Source organism: Gymnoscopelus braueri (assembly GCF_963280865.1).
Source record: "Gymnoscopelus braueri genome assembly, chromosome: 3".
In the NCBI taxonomy this organism is placed as follows: Eukaryota; Metazoa; Chordata; class Actinopteri; order Myctophiformes; family Myctophidae; genus Gymnoscopelus; species Gymnoscopelus braueri.
This window is the reverse complement of record NC_137612.1, coordinates 42956014-42978952: the sequence shown is the minus strand read 5'-3', so window position 1 is coordinate 42978952 and position 22939 is coordinate 42956014. Positions and strand designations below refer to the sequence as shown.

General features: G+C 45.1%; 1 protein-coding gene across 1 annotated transcript in view; it reads right to left on the bottom strand.

Moving 5' to 3' along the window:
* Window positions 1-8437: 8437 nt before the first annotated feature.
* The window catches only part of znf831 (zinc finger protein 831), a 15864-nt gene continuing 1362 nt past the window's right edge, over window positions 8438-22939 (bottom strand). Inside the window, exons 2-5 of the mRNA XM_080424448.1 lie at window positions 17972-22121; window positions 14678-14955; window positions 11776-12321; window positions 8438-10329 (exon numbers count right to left, since the gene is read on the bottom strand). Coding sequence (XP_080280574.1) covers window positions 9457-10329; window positions 11776-12321; window positions 14678-14955; window positions 17972-22121 — 5847 coding nt within the window. The 3' untranslated portion in view covers window positions 8438-9456. The remainder of the gene's footprint in view (window positions 10330-11775; window positions 12322-14677; window positions 14956-17971; window positions 22122-22939) is intronic.

Below are 22939 nucleotides of genomic sequence, written 5' to 3'. Positions count from 1 at the left end.
CACTAAAGCCTATAGCTCACATTACAGGATAATTAGGGAGATGTCGGGTTGGGTGGGGGGGGGGGGTTCCTGATGATCAATCATCAAAGAGGTAGATGTAGATTTTAAGTGCCTGCGGGGTCATATTGTGCCAGACACTAGAAAGGACTTTCTCATATGAAAGGGTCAAGCCTGCAACAAGCTACAGTAAATAAAAAAAAGTCTGGCATCTCTAAAGCTACCAAGATTTCCTTTTCAGAGCATGTGTGGAGGTGTATACTACTACTATTCTGCGATGCGAGAGTGCAGACTAGCCAACACCAATTCGGGACTCCTGAATCGCTGCCCTCATAACACAGATGCTTTCCCGGATTGAATGGGTTAAGCTCTGCTGTGTTGTTAGCGCCGCTGTCGTGTCGCAGTGCGTCTACGTAGGTGGTGGGTCTTTTTTACCTTCCTAGCTGTGCCTTGGGTTGCCTCCCACAGTTTGCTTAGCCTCATACTTATCTCTCTGACCTTGTCTGTGCCCCTGTAGAGGTCCACGTTTCTGATGTGGTCCTCCCATGTGACCCCAAGTGTAACCATTTGTAACATTCTTGTGTAGACGACATCCAGGACCTTTTCCCTGTTGTACTGCTGCATGTCTCAGCCCCATACAGCAGTACTGACTCTAGCTACAAACAGCCGCCTCTTGAGGTCCTCTCCCATGTCAGATTTCCGCACACTCCTCATCCCACTACTATAGGCCTATTATGCCTACTACTAATATGTTTTTGAAACATGGACAATGAACAATGAAGAGGGAACTTGAGAATCATCTACATGGCACCTATACACCAAGCTGCTAATGCCAGTGCAGAACGTCCTGAGAAGAATGTCCTGAAAAGACCATCCAACTAAAACAGAGATATATGGAGGCGTACTACCAATTTCCACTACAGTTCCCCTAATACGAGCTGTTTTTGCTGGACAGTGCTACAGAGATAATACACAGATCATCTCTGACTTACTCTTCTAGCCAAAGCAATGAGAGATAAACCAGAGTGGCATGCCCGATTGTCTTTTATCTCAACTGAGGTCAACGGATGATAATCTGATCTGCAAGATCTCCAAGGGCCGGAACCGGCCATGGACCATCTCAATCCGGCCTCAAAGGAAAACAAATTGACCCCAAAAAAATCCAAATGATAAAAGGCAGCATTATTTTAATGGACTTCAAGGCAAACAATGTCTTACTCGATTCCAATTCATGGTAATGAATATTAATCAGAGTACATGCATTGATGCAGGTATGTACTCAAATCATAAATATTAAATGTTTACAATAATTGTCAAAATGCCTGCAAGCCTTGTGTCCATATTTATGACAAAATGGGTTTCATCTGTGACATAGCTACTGTATGTATGAAGTGGTGCAATATCAGTCAACTGACAAGCAATAAATTAGCAGTCTAGTTTAAAAGTTGATAATGCATTGCAGTGGATTGTTTTATGTGAGTAATCTTTTAATTGTAACCTCAGAGTACACCAGATGACACGCAGCTGTAAAAAAAAAAAGTCAACATTTTGCAACATAAAATTCTTGTGCTGTGAAGGAGGGACAAGGGCTTTTAACCAAAAACTATCACCCACTTTAATGAACAATCAGTAAACATATCCAGACAAGACAAACACCAGTGACTAAAATCCTTTCATGTCTCAATCTCTCCCTGTCCTTCATCAATCCTGTTCAACATCTATTCTCAGGAGCATTTGGTGTGACTTTTTTCACTCCTTTGTAGAGTATGTCATCAACTCCAGTCCTGTTGTTCCACCATTGTGTTATGTTTGGTAAATGCTGTAGATGACATCTCAATAAATAAAACATTCCAGATTGAAGACATGTGACAGGATAATGGGTTTCTGGTGCGACTCCATAATATATCTTATTATCTTCATGAGGGCAAATACTTGCACAGGATTCAACAGGCTGTTAAGATATGAGGTTCTTAGTGTACTGTTAAGGAACGCAATCTGGCATCCTTATTTTTGGGCATTATACTATTATTGCATTCGCTGTACCGCACTGTTGTGACGAAAAGAGAGCCGAGCCAGAAAGTCTTTGTTCCTTCCTACTCTCAATTATGGTAATGAAGTGTAGGTCATGACCGAGAGAACAAGACTTGCGGATACAAGCAAAACAAAATGTCATAGGAGGTGCATGGCTGGCATTAGCTCCCTTAGAGTTAAGGTAAGAAGCTCAGTCATCCGGGAGAGACTTGGAATAGAGCTGCTGCTGCTCCTTTACGTGGAAAGAATGTAGTACGGATGCCTCCTGAGCGTCTCCCTGGGGAGGTCCTCGTTGCACGTCCCGTTGGGAGGAGGCTACTGGGCAGACCAAGACCAGATGGGAGGGATTTTATCTCCATGCTGGCCCTGGAACGCCTTGGGATCCCCCAGGATGAAGTGGCTAATGTGGCCTGGGAGACGGGAAGACTGGGAATCTCTGCTGGAAGTGTTACCTCCACAACTCAATTCCATGTTAATATTAGAAGATGGAAGATGGAAGTTGGAAGATGTTAGATGGATGGAAGGATGGATGGATGGATGGCAACAATAAATAAATTCCAATGTCGCAAAAATCCGCCAAAATGTTCAATTCAACTGTCTAATGTGTGGCCCTTCATTCACTATGGTCCCCTGCTCTGGAGTGTGATGCACCATTATTTTTCACATCTTGTAGTGTGTGCATGCTTATGATTAGAGAGAAAAGAATCTGATTAGATTCTTCAGTAGTGTGTGATGCAACCAGATGTCAAAATCGCTGAAGATTTTTAAACTGCTATAGTGTGATGTAATGTTGTCTTACCTTTCATTTGAGTGTTTAAGCTATCAACATTTCACCATGGTGGTGGAAGGTTTACGATCTCCAGCAGTGTTGCCATGTCTGCTTTTTATAAGCGACTTTGCCCAGTGATCCATAGTCGGCTATTAGACCTCCGTCTAAAACCGGGTTATAACTGGTCTAAAAGTGAAAGTTCTTTCAACGTCTAGGCTTAGCCTATAGACGTTGATTAGCTGTTTTTTAGCGTCTATATATTTAGACATCTATATTATAGACGTCATTTCAACGGTTATAGGTGGTCTATATATAGATGCTTAAAAAACAGCTAATCAGCGTCTAGGCTAAGAATAGACGTTGAACAAACTTTTAGACCAGTTATAACACGGTTTTAGCCTAGCCGTCTAATAGCCCGAAAAATGCCCTGTGGGTGGGCTTGCTTTTCTGTAAATATTGGTAGTTGCGAGTTGCGGTTTTTTGGGCTTGTTTCTAATGTGTAGTTGCTTACTCGAGCTGGAGAGACGGGAGACCCCTGTTACTATGTGAAAAATGTCCCTCTGTATTTACCCGTCCTTGGAGCAGTGGTTTCCACAGTGATGTTATGCTTTTGGAAAATGTTGGTCAGTAGTTATCAAGAACAGAGTGATCAAGGGTTTCAATGAGCCAGACCACCAGTATGGTCCTTTTTACATCCAAGAAAAGAGAGTCCAAACATACTGTAAGTCTGGATTAGTGAAACAGCTGGCCTCCACACTTCTCTACAGCACTGTTGCCCAAACAGGATGGTGGACTCATTTTTATCAGTCCTATTTTTTATATTCATTTTTTAATCAAAGATCAAAAAAATGCTGTCGATTTTCAGAAATTATAAAAAAATTAATAAATAAAATGTATAATATTAATAATAATAATCTGACATTTTCCCAGCAAAAAGAAATTTGCAAAATAAAATGAAAAAAAAAAATCCAAAAAGGTGAAAAAGGTGAAAATAGCCGATCTGCAAGCTCACAATGCGTCGACCCGTTGCAGGGCTTATACTTGATTCATTCATAATATATTTTTGGTAAGATGGTGTCCCGGGGAGACACTAGACTTCTCCTTTGAGGTCTCCAGCTGAAAACGTTTGGTTCATGTTTGGCTCTTCTTCGTTATGTCATTATCATTGCCTGATGTTAGTGTGACGCTGCCATAAACCCTGCTGGTTTAAACACCACCAGGTGCCTCCTGGTCATGTTGGAACCAGGTGGCACCGATAACAGAAAAGAAAGGAGAATCATGAATGTTTTATGGACATCAAAACGCATATTCACGTTCTCGTGTTTGAAGAGGCGACCGCTCGCTGTGGTAGAAATGCAGACCGCTGACCTGTGGACACATGAAACAGAAACGTGAATCATGCATTTTCTCGGCATGCATTCCACACTGTATTAACCTCAGTGTTTATTTAACTCTGAGAGTGTACACATGTAACCAAATGGACCCTTATGGCGGGTCCGTTTGCACAACCTCAAGGCCGTGACACACTGTAAAAGGGCTAATTCACGACGCCAGCACTGCGGTGCCGCTTTGGTGCGCATGAAAGTGTCTCCCATTGCACCGACTGGAAGTATCACACAGACAGGGCTCCTGGGGACACACACATGGGCCCTGGTGTTACTATTCTCATGGCAGACCCCTGAACAGTGTTTGTGCCTGACGGGGCCCCTGGGGGCCACACATGGGCCCTGGTGTGACTTTTCTCATTGAAGACCAATTTGACCTACATGTACTGTATGCAGTATTGATTGATTGATTGATTGAATACTTTATTAGCAGTTTGCAAAAAAAGCACAGGAAAGTACAGTTCAATACAAGGTCTGCTAAGAGGATTTTAAACCCAAGAGGATTTTAAACCAAAGAAAGCCTATGGCTTGTTTCCATGGGGTCCTTTGTACTCATTTCATCGAAGTAACAGAAACTTGATTCAGCAATGCTCACGTGTCACGTTGCGTTGTGAGCTTGTAGATCTGCTATTTTTCCAAAGCTATTTAGTGTAGCGCAAAAACGGCAGGGAACCTAGTATAGAGCCCTTGGGAATACAGTTAACTAAGTCCCAGATTGCAGCTTTAAGCTTGAATGCAGCGTAAGATAAATCAACCACATGTCTTTTGTTGGCACTTGCCATGCCTACGCCTTGCATCGTTGCTGTCGGGCAGAAACCTCTCATCTCCATATTTTAACTTTTTGTGTTTTGTCGTAAATAATGCCCTACTTGATCCTATTACAGCGTCACACAACAGTATCAAAAGTAGCAGATCTACAATTTCAAAACACGTCGCTTTGCACCGCGTTTCGAGCTTTTGACGTTTTTGAATTTGAATCCTGAAAAGTAACAGTTTTGGACATATGAGGTTTCCACCCGACAGAGACAATATGTACAGTACATACTGTACAACGCTTGCACTTAAGATGCACACACACACACACACATGCACCCAACACATGGGTACGTTCTCAGTTCACTTATATTTATTCGTATGATTTGGAGTGACGACGTAAAGATTAGAAGCAGACCGCAGGATGGTCGGACCTCCTCCACCCCTCACGCGCTATAGGAGCACACATCTATCTCATACTGTACCATGCTCATCTTTGATCTCAGTGCATTTCACTCTTAAAACGGGTACATACTCAAGTTTTGCAATGTATGGCATGGCATGGAATGTCATTGAAAAGGCTGTCACAAAGTGAGCAAAAGACACGCAGATCCTTTTCCTGCTGAATCAAAACTTCAACAGTGAAAAAAACAGTAAAATCCGCACACCTGAATGCTGCTCCCATTGTGGACTTTTTATTGGTTACGTTTCGAGCCGGGAGGCTCTTCCTCAGACTAGTGAGGTGGATTCTATTATTGTTTTTTTACATGGCATGGAATGTCATGATGGCCAAAGCATGGTTCCACGGCTGCCCAGAGAAGCAGAATCAGCCCAGTGAGTGTACCAAATTATTCCATTTGTACACTCTTCAGACTTAAATGAACACTAAGGATGTTACTGTGTGCTCCGGGGGCAGCTCTGGACGTAGACAGACAACCACCCAGTATTATGCCATGTGAAAGCTCAGCTCTGAGGTTCAATTTATCAAAGAAAATTAGGACATCTATGCACTATACGATTGGTTCTCAAAGTGGTAGGGGTATAGTCCCCCAAGGACCGTGGGGGGGTTCCAGGGGGTCCCCAGCAAAAGTCGTTAATGTAGCATCCCAATCATTTTAACCTCTTCATCCATTTATATGTTGGCTATTCAAAAATAGCAGATCTACAAGGTCAAAGCACGTCATCGCAAGCTTGTACATCTGCTTTTTTTGAAGATTTTTGAAAAATATTGAAAATGTTTGGAAACTTTGGAATAATTTAGATTTTCTTTCTTTGGGGGCCGTGTGTGTGTGTGTGTGTGTGTGTGTGTGTGTGTGTGTGTGTGTGTGTGTGTGTGTGTGTGTGTGTGTGTGTGTGTGTGTGTGTGTGTGTGTGTGTGTGTGTGTGTGTGTGTGTGTGTGTGTGTGTGTGTGTGTGTGTGTGTGTGTGTGTGTGTGTGTGTGTGTGTGTGTGTGTGTGCGTGCGTGCGTGCGTGCGTGCGTGCGTGCGTGCGTGCGTGTGTGTGTGTGTGTTTAGCAGGGCATTGCTGAAAATGAGCATTCGTGCTCAGCAACCTCCCCCTGGGTAGATTAAAGGTAAAAAGTTAGAAAAATAAAGATGCTATTTCAGACTGTTTTTGGATACATTTTATTGAGTCTTGACTAAACGTGGCTGAATAAATAGCAAATAAAACATGATGACTTTCAAGACTATAAAATATAATATATTATATATAATATAATAGACTATAGATTATTATATAATAATAAACAATAATCAACCAAAATAAAATGTCAAATAAGTAGTACGTCTTTGTGATACATTTTAGAGCCATGGTTACCTCGCAGTGAAATATTAACATGTAAAACCAAAACCAACAGGAGCATTAAGGCCCATCATGTCACGATGCAATCCTAAAGGCGGTTACACACCGGCGAATATGCGAATATACGCAAAATTCGGACTCGTTCCGAATAATTAAAAGACGCTTTTTTCGCTCCGTGAAACTGGTGTGGAAGCTTGCATTGACTTTATAAGGTTTTAAAAGAAAACGTATTATTCGCATGAAAAAAATCGCCCCGGTGTGTAAGGACCTTAACCCTTGTGGATCAGCTTTTTTACAAATGTTGACATTTATTTAGTATTTTGGACAATTTTACAATACTAGAGGTTCGGGCCGCTATGTGGCCCTCACACCTATGAGTTCGGGCCAACGCCACTTCGCGGCCCTCACATCTATGTCGCCGAGCTCCATATATGGAGCTGACCGATTTGTTTGCGCCTGATGCCATGACGACACATTGAATACACTCCATATTTGGGCATAGCTGCATTGACTCCTTATATAGTTAAGGCCGAGTCATAGTGAGATGAGCGTGATGACGTGGTCCATCCGTCCAATGTTAATATAGGATAATGACATTGAGAATGGTTCTTTTTATATTTTATTTCATTTTGTATTACAATATTATATTACTGTGCTTGATAATGTGGGAGTTATCTATGTTGAAGTTACAGGATAATAGATTGTGTTTGACAAGTTGGACTGCTATCACATTGAGAACATACAAGCAGACAGCGGATGAACGCAACTCACGATTTTGTGCAACATGTTTTTTTGGACTCCCTCCAAACAGACATGGCCTTACCCCGACCGCTCATTTGAAAAAAATGTTGAACATTTCCGCCTATAATGGCATGCCCAAACTAGGGATGCCATGTTGAAAGTGGTTAAGATGGATTTTACAGTGTGAGATAGACATGTGTTTCACGGCTACAGTTTCACCTGTCAAGTCCTCTGGGCTTGATGAGTCAACCCCTGAGGATGATTGACATCCAAGTCAGCCTATGAGTGTGTGTGCCGATATGTTCACAGATCCCCGGCATCCTGACTCACTGCAGACACAGACGAAACCATTACATTCCTCCCTTTAATACCTACCCCCCTTAAGTACAATGTCGTGGTACTTTTACTTTAATTGAGTATTGCCAATTTAATATACTTTATACGTATACACCTCAGAGGCAAATGTTGTATTCTTGTTTTACTCCACTATATTTATTTGACAGCTTTAGTTAATAACTAAAGCTTGCAGATCTGCTATTTTCACTACATTAATTAATTATTAATTATTATGAATTACTTAGGTACATTCATAATAATTCATAACAGTTTTTTTTCTCTGCCTAGAAATGGAGTCAAAAGCACAATATGTGTCTTGGGAAAATTGTAGTGGAGTGAAAGTCATCCAATATAATCCAATATACTGTATATCAAATATCCAATAAAACAGCTACTTAAGTAAAGCATAGATACTTGAATAAAAGTATTCAAGTACAGTAGTCAAGTAAATGTACTTGGTTACTGTGTGCACCAGTGCTGATTGGCAGTAATTGTCCATGTAGAGGCAGCGTGGGTACATGAGTCACTCACACAGCTGTAGAGAACGTCCGTGTGGGAGAGTTGTTGATCGTGAGAGAGAGTGAGTGTGTCACCGCCGTCAACTAACTTTAGTGGTTTGTTTGTATGTCGGGAGAAGGCACACTTCCTGTGCGCGTGAGTGTGTGTGTGTGTGTGTGTGTGTGTGTGTGTGTGTGTGTGTGTGTGTGTGTGTGTGTGTGTGTGTGTGTGTGTGTGTGTGTGTGTGTGTGTGTGTGTGTGTGCGTGCGTGCGTGCGCGTGCGTGCGTGTGTGTGTGTGTGTGTGTGTGTGTGTGTGCGCGTGTGTGTGCATAGTGTGCCTATTCAGCTTTCCCCCCCGGGGTCTGATTTATGCTTCATCGTACAAATGTGTCATTCGACGGAAATAACAGATTTACGAGTGAAAAAAAGTGCCAGGATTTGGTTGGCATGCATCGAACAGCCTCGGGTCAGATTGTAACCCAGGTCAGCTGTGTATTTATGAGCTCTGATGAGCTGACAGCTAACTCTAGAGTAGCGAGTCCCAACCTACGGGCCGGGGCCCACTGGCGGGCCGTCAGGCTGTTGCAAGTGGGCCAGAAAATAATTAGCAAACCACTAAGATGTTAATGATTATCTAACATTAATATATTTTTAGAATGTAATAATTTAATTGTGATACCGATGAATACGAATGTATGTATACATTAACATAAATGTAAATGTATGTATACTACGCCGGAACACAATCATAAAAAAAAAAAAAAAACATTTTCAATCTGTAAATTTAAATTCCCGGGTTGGACATAAAAGTGAACCCTAGCATCCCTATTCTGGGACAAACTTTCGGTAACTTTTCGGGATTCAAATAAAAAAATAGCAACAGTAGCAGATCTACAAGCTAGGGCATACGAAAGAATACAATTCGAATATGGAGATAAGAGGTTTCTGCCCAACAACAGTGATATAAGGCTTAACCACTTAAACCCCAGCATCGGTATTGTGGGGGAAGCTTTCGCTGAAAACAGCAGATCGTCAAGCTCACACCGCATCGCGTTGTGAAAGAAAACAGAAACAGACACTAGTATTGAGCCCTGAGGGACTCCGGGCAGTTACCCAGATGGGGTTTAAGTGGTTAAATGGGTTAAAGCTCGATGATAAGCTTGCCCTCGTCATCGCTGCTGCTGCTGGACTCATCCGGATAGTCTTGACTGCTGAGCACAGGCCTCACAGCGCCGCTCAGCTGGCACTCAGGCAGCTGATAGCTGTGAAGCTGACCAGGCCAGGAGACACAGTGGCTTTTATTGGAAGAGAGCGTTGTTGTGACAAGGCTGACAATGTGGCTCGTATGTCCCTGTAGAGTTGTGACAGGGCTGACAATGTGGCTTGTATGTCCCTGTAGAGTTGTGACAGGGCTGACAATGTGGCTTGTATGTCCCTGTAGAGTTGTGACAGGGCTGACAATGTGGCTTGTATGTCCCTGTAGAGTTGTGACAGGGCTGACAATGTGGCTTGTATGGCCCTGTAGAGTTGTGACAGGGCTGACAATGTGGCTTGTATGGCCCTGTAGAGTTGTGACAGGGCTGACAATGTGGCTTGTATGTCCCTGTAGAGTTGTGATAGGGCTGACAATGTGGCTTGTATGGCCCTGTAGAGTTGTGATAGGGCTGACAATGTGGCTTGTATGGCCCTGTAGAGTTGTGACAGGGCTGACAATGTGGCTTGTATGGCCCTGTAGAGTTGTGATAGGGCTGACAATGTGGCTCGTATGGCCCTGTAGAGTTGTGACAGGGCTGCCAATGTGGCTCGTATGGCCCTGCAGAGTTGTGACAGGGCTGCCCGTGTGGCTCGTAATAAGGCCGTGTGTCTGTTGACCCCCGCCGTCTCGATGGTCACCACCAGGTTGCGGGTATGTGGGGGACGTCCAAGGTGTCAGTGGGTGGACTGAGGTCTCCAGGGGCCCCGTGGCGCATGTTGCCAGGCCGTCGTCCCCTGACCTTCCACTGTGATCTATGACCTAAACGGAAACCAGGGTTATTATTATAGTAAACTAAACAAAATAAGGAAAACTAGACGATAAAAGCAGAATGACCAGGTGCTCACGGAGAAAATAAGTTATATAAAAGTGTCGGTGGTGCTCCTGGATCCGGCGGGATACAAAACAGAAGGTCCGGGCACTCAGAAATGTAAAAGAGGAGAACGGTCTTTATTAATTAAAATGCCAACATGTTTCGACCATCAGGTCTTCAGCAGGGCATGGGGACCCAGGTAATTTTTTAAAACAGATGATTTTACTGTGCACCTGCTGAACACACAGCATGGGCTATTAGCCTGTCTGGGTGTACACAGTAACATCCTCAGTATTTATTTAGTGTGTGTGTAACCATGACCGCAATGAATTGTGGAGCTTGTAGATCGTCTAGTTTGGGCACAGCATGACAGAAGTATAAATCAGGCTTTACATTTTCTCCACATACGTCTCTCCACCCAATCCTATATTCTTCAGGAATAAAGAATCTTTTCTATTACTATTTCAAGTTTTAAAAGTGTCAAGTGTCAATTTGTTCAGCCTTTCTTTAGGTGTCAAAGAGGTGGTAAAATATGCACGTCTTGGACTTTTCACCTCTCAGATTTGTATTCCTTAAATCAAAGGAAAACGCAGACTTTTATGGTTGAGGCTCAGCCATGTTTGATGCTCAGCCAGGAGGGAGACAGATTATAGAAGCTATCACAGACACGCAGCATGCCACGCAGCACTGTGTGTGTGTGTGTGTGTGTGTGTGTGTGTGTGTGTGCGTGTGCGTGTGCGCGTGTGTGTACGTGTATGTGTTGTGCGTTTCCGCTTTTAGATCTCATTCCCAGCACATTAATGGACGTGAATGTATGACGACGGATACAGTGAAGGCTCTGACACTGAGCTAAATGGGTACACATTGTACCCTCACGTACATGCACAGGTAGTCAGCATGCATGCATATTAGGGGTGTCACCAGTGCTTAATTGGTAAATTATTAGGTGCCGGAGCTCATGAATCCGTGAGTTTTGCCAAACTTGGCTCACGATATTGATACGATATTATTTTATTTTTATTTATTTTTAATTCTCATCCGCAATACACACGCCTACTAGTCTGTCTGCTGTCTTAATTTCTGTGTGAGTCCCTTGCTCTTTTGTGATGCTTTGCCTTGACTGCCGCACCAGTGAGAAAGACAGAAAGGAAAGTTTCCAAAGGCACAGCTTTTGTTAATCACAGTGAACTGAAATAGAAATAAAAATTAAAACGAGGCTATACAAAAAACAATAACTAATTGAAACCACATTGTGTGCTTACAAAACTAACTAAAACTAACTAAAACCATAGAGAAAATGTCCTTAGTTTTAGTCTTTGTCAATATGTCATACATAAGACTAGTATTTTGGGTGGATATAAAATCTTATCTTCCAATATTTTACAAAATATTACCTTGACAGAGTGGCTGCATGCGGAGGTTGAGGGTTTGATTCCAGGCCAGAGGCTTTGCGTCCTGTGAGCCTCAGTGGGGCAAATTGACTTAGAATAACTAGTTAAAGTGTTGTGGTTATCCGCTGTACTAATCTGAGATAGGCTTGGACCAGACAGGGCAAGGCTGGCAGTTTGCTGGTTTTGAAGGTAAACGTTGTGAATTGGCGGTTGGGTTTGATGGCCAACGTCAATTTGACGGAAATCGTTTTGTGTTCGTGCCAATAAACAGCGCTGCGGGTTGGTTTGTAAAGTCTGTGTTTGTTGGTCACAAGCGACAGCGGACTCGCAGTGCCGTGAGAATTGAGAAGGCTCCAGTTCAGACTGCGGAGGGCCGAGGAGGCGGGCAGGTGAATCTCTGTCATTTGAAGTGCTTAAAAATCCCTGGAGGAGCATCTGTGGACGACTGGCAGACGCTCCAAACTGGATCTGGGACAGATGCTGAGGAGGCTCCTCTGGTAGCCAAGAATGTGTACAGGATTCCATGATTTCTTCATTTGCAGCTCTTTTCTGTTGTTAAAAATAACAAGAGGAAGAATATTAAAGTACCTCCTTTAAGACAGTGATTCTCTTTTCAATTTCAATTTCTGCGATGTAGTGGCGTAGTATATATTTTTTCAAGTAAAGTAAAAGTACCTCAAAACTGTACTTAAAGGGATATTTCACTTTAAAAAAAACGTTGGGTCATTTTTTCATCTACTCAGGCCTTTTGTGAGCTCCCCAGACAGTTTTTAAGTTGCTTTATTCAGTATTTAGATATTTGATATTAATTTAATCAGACACGCCCCCTTCCTATACAAACCCATTATAACTTCAAACTCCATTTTTACCATGTTAGATTCATCAAAAACACCCGTCCTTGATTCTGGTGACTCACCCTGCCCTCCTAATACGTGAGGGGCCGTGTTTTTCCGATTTTTCCCCCCGTTTATTATTATTATTTTTTTTATTGTATTTTTTTTTTTTTTTTTTTTCCCAAAAAATATTAAAGATGAATGAAAAAAGTAATTGAAAAAACACGGCCCCCTCGCGTATTAGGAGGGCGGTATGAGTCACCAGAACCAAGGACGGGTGTTTTTGATGAATCTAACATGGCTAAAATGGAGTTTGAAGTTATAATGGGTTTGTATAGGAAGGGGGCGTGTCTGATAAAATGAATATCAAATATCTAAATACTGAATCAAGCAACTTAAAACGGTCTGGGGGGTTCACAAAGGCCTGAGTAGATGATAAAATGACCCAAAGTTTTTTTGAAAGTGAAATATCCCTATAAGTACAGTAGGCTACTTGAGTAAATGTACTTAGTTACTTTCCACCAGTACGTGCCATTAGCTCTAACACTACAAAAACATAGAGAGAGGAAAATCAGACAGGTCATGACAGCTACTGGTGTTTAAGTTGAAAAATAGACTTACGCCAAAATAAATTTGCTTCAGTTCAGGTGCTGTCAGGACCTGAGCTCTTGCACACACATAGTTCTGATATTGCCAAGGTTTTCAAACTCTGGCAAGTGGCCCAGAGCAATACGTGACATATATCATGGCTGTCGGGTGGAAACCTTGTATGTCCAAAACTGTTACTGTACTTGAAAAAGAAAAAGAACCATGTGTTCCAATGGATCCAATGTAGTTATTATCTAGTCACAAGCTCTTGTTAACACTTTTCATTGGTTCAATATTTATAAAACCCACACACACTCTTAACCACTTAATCACTTTGACTTTAAAAAAATTCTCAAACATAGCAAAAATAAATCTACAAGGTCACAACGCATCGCATTGTGACTCGTGAGCTTGTAGATCGGCCAATTTCACTATTCTTTTGTGCATCACTCTTGTATGGCGAAGTAGGGCATTCATTTACAAAAACAAAATGGATATACAAGGTTTCTGTCCGACAGTGACAATGTATAATAATGTGCAGTACACACATGTTACAAAACATTAGTCCTAAGTACAGTACAGTAGTTTGGAGTACCTTTTTTATCCTAAAACTTATTTCTTATCAGTGGTTCTCAAAGTGGGGTCCAGGGACTCAAGCAAAATGATTGACAGTTAGGAACCAAAAGGAACCTTACAGGGTCTGTAACTCTGAGAGACTTGAGATGAAATAGCTTGCGAATCACTGCAGGTAAGAAGAAAGCACTGGAGCAGCTCGGACAGTTGAAGCCTTTTCTTTAAAAAGGCTTCAACTGTCCGAGATGCTCCAGTGCTTTCTTCTTACCTGCATGTGTCTTGCTCCTGGGATGCACCGGACTAGCCTGGGACCAGACGAATCTGCGAGTGCAAAAAAAAAAGTGCACTCTGCGATTTGGGTCTGGCACCGCTCCATAGAGAATCCATTTCCTGCTCCAGAAGACGTGGGTAACCAATCAGGGCCCAGTATTCGAATATGGGAGACTGTAATTGGTAGTTGGTTGTAGGTCTAACCAATTGCGTCGAGGGCCATTGTTTTGATCCCGCCCCTTGGGAAAAAAAACTTCCTCATGGAAGCACCAGACTCATATCCACGCAGTGATATAGTCTAGCTACGCCAGGCTAGCACCGGGCCAGCCTGATTTTGGCTTGAAGCGCAGTGGAACCTCCCTTTAAGCTTGAGAATCACTGTTTAGAAGGAGCCTGCATGGGAATTCTTTTCTGCAAATATGTCATAAAGAAAAACCTTGTGGCATGCACGTCTCTTCTTGACAGATCGTTCTAAAGTTATAATCAATACCATATTATCTAGTGACACTCTTTATGAAGCCTGAAGTGTTTACTGTGTTTACATGCTCCTTCCGACGTCCAAACTGTTTTTCGGGAATTCAGAATTCAGTCATTCAGAACAGGGCCGTAAAGAAGCACGTATTGACCTTTACTTGACTCACCTCCCGGGCAGTCAGAGGGGATATATGGGTACATCCGCCATCAGACTCCAACTTCCCCTGTTGTAGCAGCGACTCCTTTGTAGTGACTCCACGCTCTCCCAGTGCTCCTCGGCTCTGCTGACCCTGGACACGGCGGTGCTTTCTCTCCCCGGCCCCTTGGCGTAGCTTCAGACCCCGGCCTGCGCTGTCTGGCGGCCCTGGGGTCCCCCCGCCGCCCCGCGGCCTTGCGCGCTCCGCCAGGGAGTCCCCCTCCTCCTCCTCCTCCTCCCCCATGAGGCCTGAGGAGAGAGAACAGTAAATGAGAAGCAGTTGTTTTCTCTCCAGGCCGAAGAGTCCGACCATCTTAATGCTTATGGGCCTGTTTTCATTTGTTTTAAATGTAAGGTGATACAGAGATGATTCTCCTTAGCTGAGGGGGGAAAGGGGAAAAGCCAAGAATATTTAAATTAGCCAGTACGCACCGTACTTGCACGCTGTGCTTTTGTGAAAACTATCCCATTTTCAGCCAAATCGTTCAAAAATATGTCCTTTAATTTCACTGTTACACAGGACACCGTTTTGTCCAAACAAGTCAGCCTCAGAAACTACCTCGAGGACATAAAGTATTGGATGGCTCAAAACCTTCCACTACTAAATGAAAGCATGTTTATTTGTCTCCTCCTGACCCCATAACACAGATAAAACACGGTCTTCAGTCCAACCTTTCCACCCTGGTCAAACCTCATGTCAAAAACCTTGGTGTGTTATTTAATTCCACTTTTAAATTCAAAACCCTTTTCTTCCAGATTTATCACCAAAATCAAGCCATTAGCTCTCGGTCCAAGTCCTAAACCACCCTCTCACTTCATCACGCTTTCCCCTCTGCATCTCTCTGCCCACTGGGATTAGATCCTTGCAACTGGTCCAAAACACTGCGCCCAGGCTCTTGATGGGTACTTAACTAGGAAGAGAGATATTAACCCTGTCCTGGCCTCTCTCCACAGGCTGCCAGTAGGGCTTAGAGTTGATTTAAAGATTCTCTTGATTGTTTACAAAGCTCTTATGTTGCCCCTCCCCTCCCCCACATTGCTGACCTTTTAACCCCTCCTCCTCCTAGCTGCAGGACCCTCGGGTCAGCTGACTTGGGGCATTTGGCTGTCCATGAACTAAAGTTTAGTTCATGGACAGCTAGAAGCCCCAAGTTAGTTACTAAACTCAAGCCCAGGGGTGACGGCACCTTTGCTGTCGCAGCCCCTAAGCTGTGGAACAGCATTCCCCTCCCTGTCAGATCTTCCCCCTCCATTGAAGTCCAGGCTGAATACTCTTTTTTATACTCACTAGCGATTCCCACCCTTTGATCCCTAAAATAATTGGCAATACACTAGGTTTTATGATATAACATTAATATAAACCTTGAAAATTTTGTTTTAATTGAAATACTGATAAATAAGTTACTACGTTAGTTCCATTGATCCAAGCCGGAACACAAGTGATTGATTGATCATTAGAATAAACATGGTCTGAAAATGAACGCGGCCCACCCATCTGACCTGGCAGCCGAATGGCAACGAGATTTTCAAGTTGGCCGTGGTCCAGAAAAGGGTTGGAAACCTGCTGATGCAGGGTGTAATACGGTATGCAGTGGGAGATATAGCAGTAATTGAATCAAAAACAACGGGTCGGATACTGTAAACCCATTTGTCTTGGCTGAACTCATGCACGTGCCTCTGTGCACAACAGCTGCTTAGCCAATGCAGGGCTCTGCTGTGCAGTGGCGGAAGGAGTAAAAGTATCACCGCCACAATATAGAAGTTCTATGTTATAAATAAAATACCTCCATTCCAAATTGTACTTACAACTACAAAAGTATTGTCATCAAAATACTTAAAAGTACGAAAAGTAAACGTACTATATGCCGATGTCCTTTCACACGTTTTTTTTTGTGCTCAAAATTGGTCAAAATCGATCAAACATAGCACATCTGCTTTAAGTATAGGGTGTAATTGTATGTGAAATGTATGTCTTGTAATAATAATACAAATCTTCAAACTAACTAGTAACTAAAGCTTTAAAAAAGAAAAAAATGGCGAGTAGAAAAGTAAATTTCCTCTGTGATGTAGTGTAGTGAAATAGAAGTATAAAGTATTGAAAAACAGAAATAGAGTAATGGGACCTCAAAATTGTACTTGTGTGAAAATTTACTTAGTTACTTTCCACCACTGCTGTGCGACTTCCTCTCTGACCTCTGACCTCGGCAGGGTCTGTGGGGACTAGTGTTTCATCAATGCCATGTGCCTCAGCGCAGTGCGGCTCCTCCAACGTAAACAAATTAGAGGTGTGAACCAAAGCCTTTGTTTAGCCCGGCTCTAATAGTCTGCAGTATAGTCACTGCACATTCTAAGTGCAAGTGGGATTTATATACCAGTCTGATGACTGGAAAACATCTGTTGCTCTTTCACAACTCCAAGTTCCAAAGATTACAAATGTACTTTTTTACTGTTACTCCAAATTGTTGTGGAAATGTTGTTTATCCTCCTTCACACTAAAATCCTGTGTTCATTTACCTCGGAGAGTATACGCAATGGTACTAAATGGACCCGTACATAGGGTCTACGTACGGGTCAGTTGTACAGAGGAGGAGTTACAGACCTGTGAAGGTCCAATTGCCCCCCCCCCCCCCCTTTGAAGTTAAGGGGCAGTGTGAGCTCCAGAAAGCTAGTTAGTTGCCTGAGGGCAGCTCCATGCAATAGAGGGTCAACAACATCTGTCAAGTCTTATGGGTGGTCTGCAAGAGCAACTGTGCTTGGAGGAGAGCTCTGTTCTAAAAAGATGTGGTGTTACACCGCCACCTTGTGGATAACATGGCTGAATACCTCTGAATGGGTTGATTGGATGTAAAAAGAGACTCTACTTCAGTGGTTCTCAAATGTTTTCATGTCAAGGACCCCCAAATTAATGTATTGTAATGTATGTATTTGGCCACGGATCTCACCTGGATATATTTTTTGCCAGGGACCCCCATACAAGAAGTTGGTTTAATGTTTGAAATGTATTCCAATTCATTTTTTCTCAAGATTATTTTTAAATAGCTGATCCACAAGCTCTGCTATGTGAAATTGACGATGTATATAGGGTTAAAGTGGTTACGCTGATTTGTATGCTATATTAACACATTTTGCTCGGTATGCCCTGGAATTCCCTCAAGGACCCCTGAGGGGTTCCCCGGACCCCACTTTGAGAACCACTGCTATACATTATGAATCAATGACAGGGTGAATGTCATCACTTACATACAGTATGCATACTGTACAGTACCTTCAGTGGGGCTTTCACTGGACACATGTGCGGCTCTTTCCACCTGGATGGACAGCTGTTTTTCTGTGTGGTCTGACTCCACTCGGCCCGGTGACTCACCGGGAGTTATGTCCTGAGAACTGTCCAGCGGTTCAGCCCTGCTACTCCCCCTGTCAGCGTGTGCGGAGCGCCGCAGCATTTCTGAGCTCACCATTCTCCCGTCCACAATATCAGCACCGCAGGCGGCCGCTGGTGGGGTGACCTTTTTAGGAATTTTGCAGTTATTGTTGCGAAGCGTAGAAATGTTCCCATGGAGGACTTGACCTCCACACACTGCAGCAGACGAGTGCTGATCAGTCCCGGCCTGCGGAGCTGGGCGGGTCTCGCCGCTCTCCAAACCGGCTTCACATCCTGTGGGCTGACATTTCAGCGTAATCACATGACATGTGGTCGTTGCATTGGGAGGTTTCTGCTGGCTTCCGTGGTGCCGTAAGTGGCTGACTGTGGTATTTTCTATGAGCTCTTCTTGGCCAGATCGGTTTAAACACATTAGTCCTTCTTGGCTGACACTTCCATCTAGCCGGACGTGTTCCTTTGCCATCGTCTGTTTTTGTGGCCGCAACGATTCAGAGGATGGCACGGGTTCCACCGCTGTGACCGCCTGGCCGACATCATCGGCTTCTGTGACGAGCGCTTTTGCTTGCGTCTTTTGAAACGGTGTCGGAGGTAGAGGGTTTATGCTCTCTGTGGTTTTTGAAGATGATGGCTCCGTCTGGTTCATCTCCTGGTGACCTCCAGTCCTCTCCTGGTATTTATTGTCGCTGGCATTCTCTATAGTGACAGAGCTCTGCAGATAATTACACATGACCTGTGGGTCCATACCTTCACAGTTCTTATGTGAGAGGCCGGTCGTTTCCGCCACCCGCCCCTGCCTTTCAATCTGGGGCTCTATGAGAGCCAGCTGCTCATCAGATATGATCTGCAGACAGATTTGGAGATCGGGCGTGTGCACGTGAAACACATTCTCAGCAGATGGCTGCGCTGAATCAAACCGTACGAGCTGACACGCCACCACGGGGATTTCTGTCTCCGTGGGAGTTCTCTGGCCTGACAGTGTTGAGGAATGGGACGTGTGCGACACAGGAGGATGTTGGCCTCCGGAGGAAGCTGTGACGGTGACAGCAGAGGGCGGGTTCTGTCCTGTGGTTGTGGTCGATGGAGTGAAGGCGCTCTGTGTCGCCATCGCAGGAGGTCTGGCAAACTGCTTTGGCGCCGAGCCAGCAGCAGCTCCGGAGGGCGAGCTCTGTACAGACGTGGTGCCTAACTTTGTGTGACGATTCTGCACGGAGGCTGTGGTTGTGGTGATGGTCGTGCACCGCCTGTGCACTACGGTGAACGTGCACGCCGTGCTGTGATTGAGTCTCGCTGCAGAGGTTACCGCTAGACTAGCTGTAGGAAAGACTGACGCATTATCCTGTATAGATTCAGAACTGTTAATCCTTTCGATGCTGTGACTGTGCAGTAAAAGTGGTACGCGGGGATCCATATGTTTCTTTTCCTGTGATGCTAAAGTCATGATAGAGAGAGAGGTTTGGTCCATGTAAGAGGATGAGAGGTCGGAGGCAGAGACATTGTTCACTGTCAGTACATTCAGGGTGTGTGGTAAAGGATTGGTGTTCGCTCCAGCGGGATTAGGTAATTTAAGCTGGTACTTGGGCAGGAAGCTGGTGGGATGGATGGAAATGGCCGACGAAGTGTTAAGATGCTTTCTACTGGCTATGCACGGAGCAGAGACGATTCCTTTGAGGTAAGGAATCGTCTGAGAGTTAATGGGACTAGGATCTGTGTGCTGCTCGGGCACAGTGCCAGTGACACTGTGAAAAGCATGTGTTGAGGTGTTTGGCTCTGTCTCTGTCCCCAGACGAGAAGTCGTCTTAACATCCGTTCTTTGCTTCTTCCTGTCTGAGGGAATATGAGTGACCCACTGTTGTGAGACAGAATCAGGTAGGCTTTCCTTGTTCACTGACCTCTCTGACTCTGTTGGGATGATGCTGTCTGTACTGTGGAATGAGGGGAACTGCAATGTTGATGGGTTTCTTAAGAGGGCACTCTTGAGAGAGGTGCACAATGAAGGAGGTTGTTTTGCTTTATGATTTAAATTGACGGGGAGACTAGATGGATGGCACACAGTTGCACTGCCGTTTGGAGAATTTAATGTTGAGTCTTTTATTGCTGCTGGCTCTTTGTGCACTGTCAAAGATCTTCTCTGTACACCGTGAACCACCTCGTGCTCTGGGTTAACCGGCAGTCTTTTGGCTTTCAAGGCAACGTTATCACTCCCTTTTTCGGTGTTGTAGAGCTTCTTAAACGTCCCAGCCCCGTACATGTACCACTTGTTGTACGCAAACTTGGCCGCTTTCTTCCTGCGCCACTTTCTGTTGCTCGGCTCTTTGCAAGCGTCACTGCTGTCCCTGTCACAGTTGCTGGCGGAGGGCTCCTCTTCTGTCGCATGGTGGCAGTCCACAGCGGCCTGGCGGACCAGCGGGTGATGGGTGGACACATGTTGATCCACAGACTTTATGGCGAAACCCGCCGCGTCGATCGGACCAAAGCTTCCCCTTCGTGCTATCGTGTCGTAATCCCTCCGACAGGCGGAGGAGGTGGGGCTGCTCATCTCTGGCTGCAGCAGGGTCACGTTGTACGGCAGGGAGCTGCTGCGGGTCAGGGGTGCGTGTTCGACGCTGGTGGAGCGCTGCGTGGGCACAGAGCCGTACGAGCCAGGCTTCCTGTTGCTGTCTAACATGACCTTACGGTCCTTGCTGTTCCTCATGTCAAAGTGAAAGGAGTCTTTGTAAGTGTACGGCAAGGGGAGGTCGATGCTGCCCTGCTTTGACAGTACCGTCTTGCGCGGCCGAGCGTTCTCCAGGCGTTTGTCCTCCACCACGGCGCTGTTTTCGGAGATGAGTTTTGAGATACGCTCCTCCAATGTCCTGTGGCCCCGCTCGGACATGCCGCTGCCGGCCTCCTGTCCACTTTTGGCAGACGTCTTTAAGCAGCCGGGCTGTTCCAGATCCTCCAAGGTGGATTCTGTCAGGGACTCCATGCTGTGGTCGTGTAGAACGCCGATGGGGCTTGGATACTGGTCGCTGCTTTCGCTGAAGCCTGAGTCTGTGCTGTCGTGGCTCTGCGACTTCCCTCTGGACACGGAGCTCTCCCACTGCTTGGAGAACAGAGTGGCCTCCTGCCTCTGAAGGGGAAGATGACGATTTGTGGTCGGAGGAGCCTTCGGGTGTTCTGTCCTCGTCTGTTCTTCCTTTGCCGTCGTTGTCGATTGACACTCGTTTGGCATTACGTTTAGAGATACGGAGCTCGACTCTTTGTTATCGTTGACTGGGTCTGTTTTGAGAGCCCAGCCTGTTTCTGTCCCTCGCCTCTTCCCAGGAGAGAGTTGCATAGTGCTGTCACAACAGGTGACGGACACATCCCGCTCCACACTTCCCGACTCGTCGCTGCAGCCGTCCAGAGAGAGGCCGGAGCCACAGGTGGAGCTGCACACACTGTCCTGACTGCCCAGGCTGCTGTGCTCCGACTCGGACCAGAGGCGGGCGTGGGCCTGCGTGCGCTTATGCTTGTACAGGTTGCTCTGGGTCTTGAAGGAGACTCCGCAGGTGGCACAGGGGTAGGGCCGCTCCCCGGTGTGGCAGCGCAGGTGCTTCTCCAGCACGCTGGGTTTCATGCAGTCCCGTCCGCAGTGAGGACACACGTGCTTCCCCGCCGACCTGGGTCTGACTGCAGGGAGGGGTTGAGCGGCCGAGTTCAGGCCCTGCGGCCCGCCGGCGATGTGGAGCGTGAGGAGGGGGAGGGTCTCTTTGGGGTTGAGCGGAAGCATGGACAGATGGAACGTGGCCGGGCCCTGGGGGCCGGCCGGCAGCAGCGGGTAAGGCTGTGGCTGTGTGTGCGCGGCAGGCACAGTGTGGATGTAAAGAGCTGTCAGTGGGGTCTGGATGTCCATCTTGTTGTGTGTCAGTGGGGTCTGCATGTCCATATTCCTCCATGTCGGTGCTGCAACTGAGCTGCTGTGCAGTGGAGCACTCACAGACTCTGGCTTGCTAGTCTCCATGGTAACAGCAGCGCTGCTGTCGTGATCCACCATGCTCAGGTCTCCAATTACCTGTTAGGAAAGCAGAGTTTATATTAGACCAGTGGTGGAAAAGAACTAAGTGCTTTTACTCAAGTACTGTACTTTAAGTACAATGTTGAGATGCCTTTACTTTACTTGATATTTAAATTTTTCAATACTTTATACGATCTACTTCACTATAAGTAAGTAAGTAGCCTTGTTCCAGAGCCACGTGGCACATACTGTATAGGTCAGGAGCCTATCTCCTGTTTCTGTAGCGTGAGGCAGCTTATGTTCAAGTACACCCCCTGGACATGATGCTAGTACTGTATGTCACGTAGGGACTTAACCCCAATCCACCCCTTGACGTTGAGTGCCAAGCAGGGAGGCAGTGGGTCCCATTTTTATAGTCTTTGGTATGACTCGGCTGGGGATTGAACCACGAGCTCCCAATCTCGGGACGGAGACACTCTAACCAAAAGACCACTGAGCTCCACTACATCTCAGAGGTACATTTTAACTTTTTACTTGTAACTGAAAAATAGCCTTTCTACAAAGCTCCGCTAGTTTCCAAAAACAGTTAGACAAATAAAAAAAAGTACTCAAGTACAATTCTGAATACAGGACTTTTACATGTAACAGAGTATTTCTACATTGTGGTATAACGTCCCTGCCTATGGCTATACAAAATACCGCGAGAGGGCAATGTGTTTCTGCAGGTAAACACCACCACACTACTCCAGACCAGTCAATAGCTGATAACTGCTGGTGTAGAGGGGAAATGATGAGTAAAACAATGTATGTATTTATTGTTTTGTTATGTAAACACAGGGCAAAGTTACATACTATGTGTTTAAGTAAAACACCAG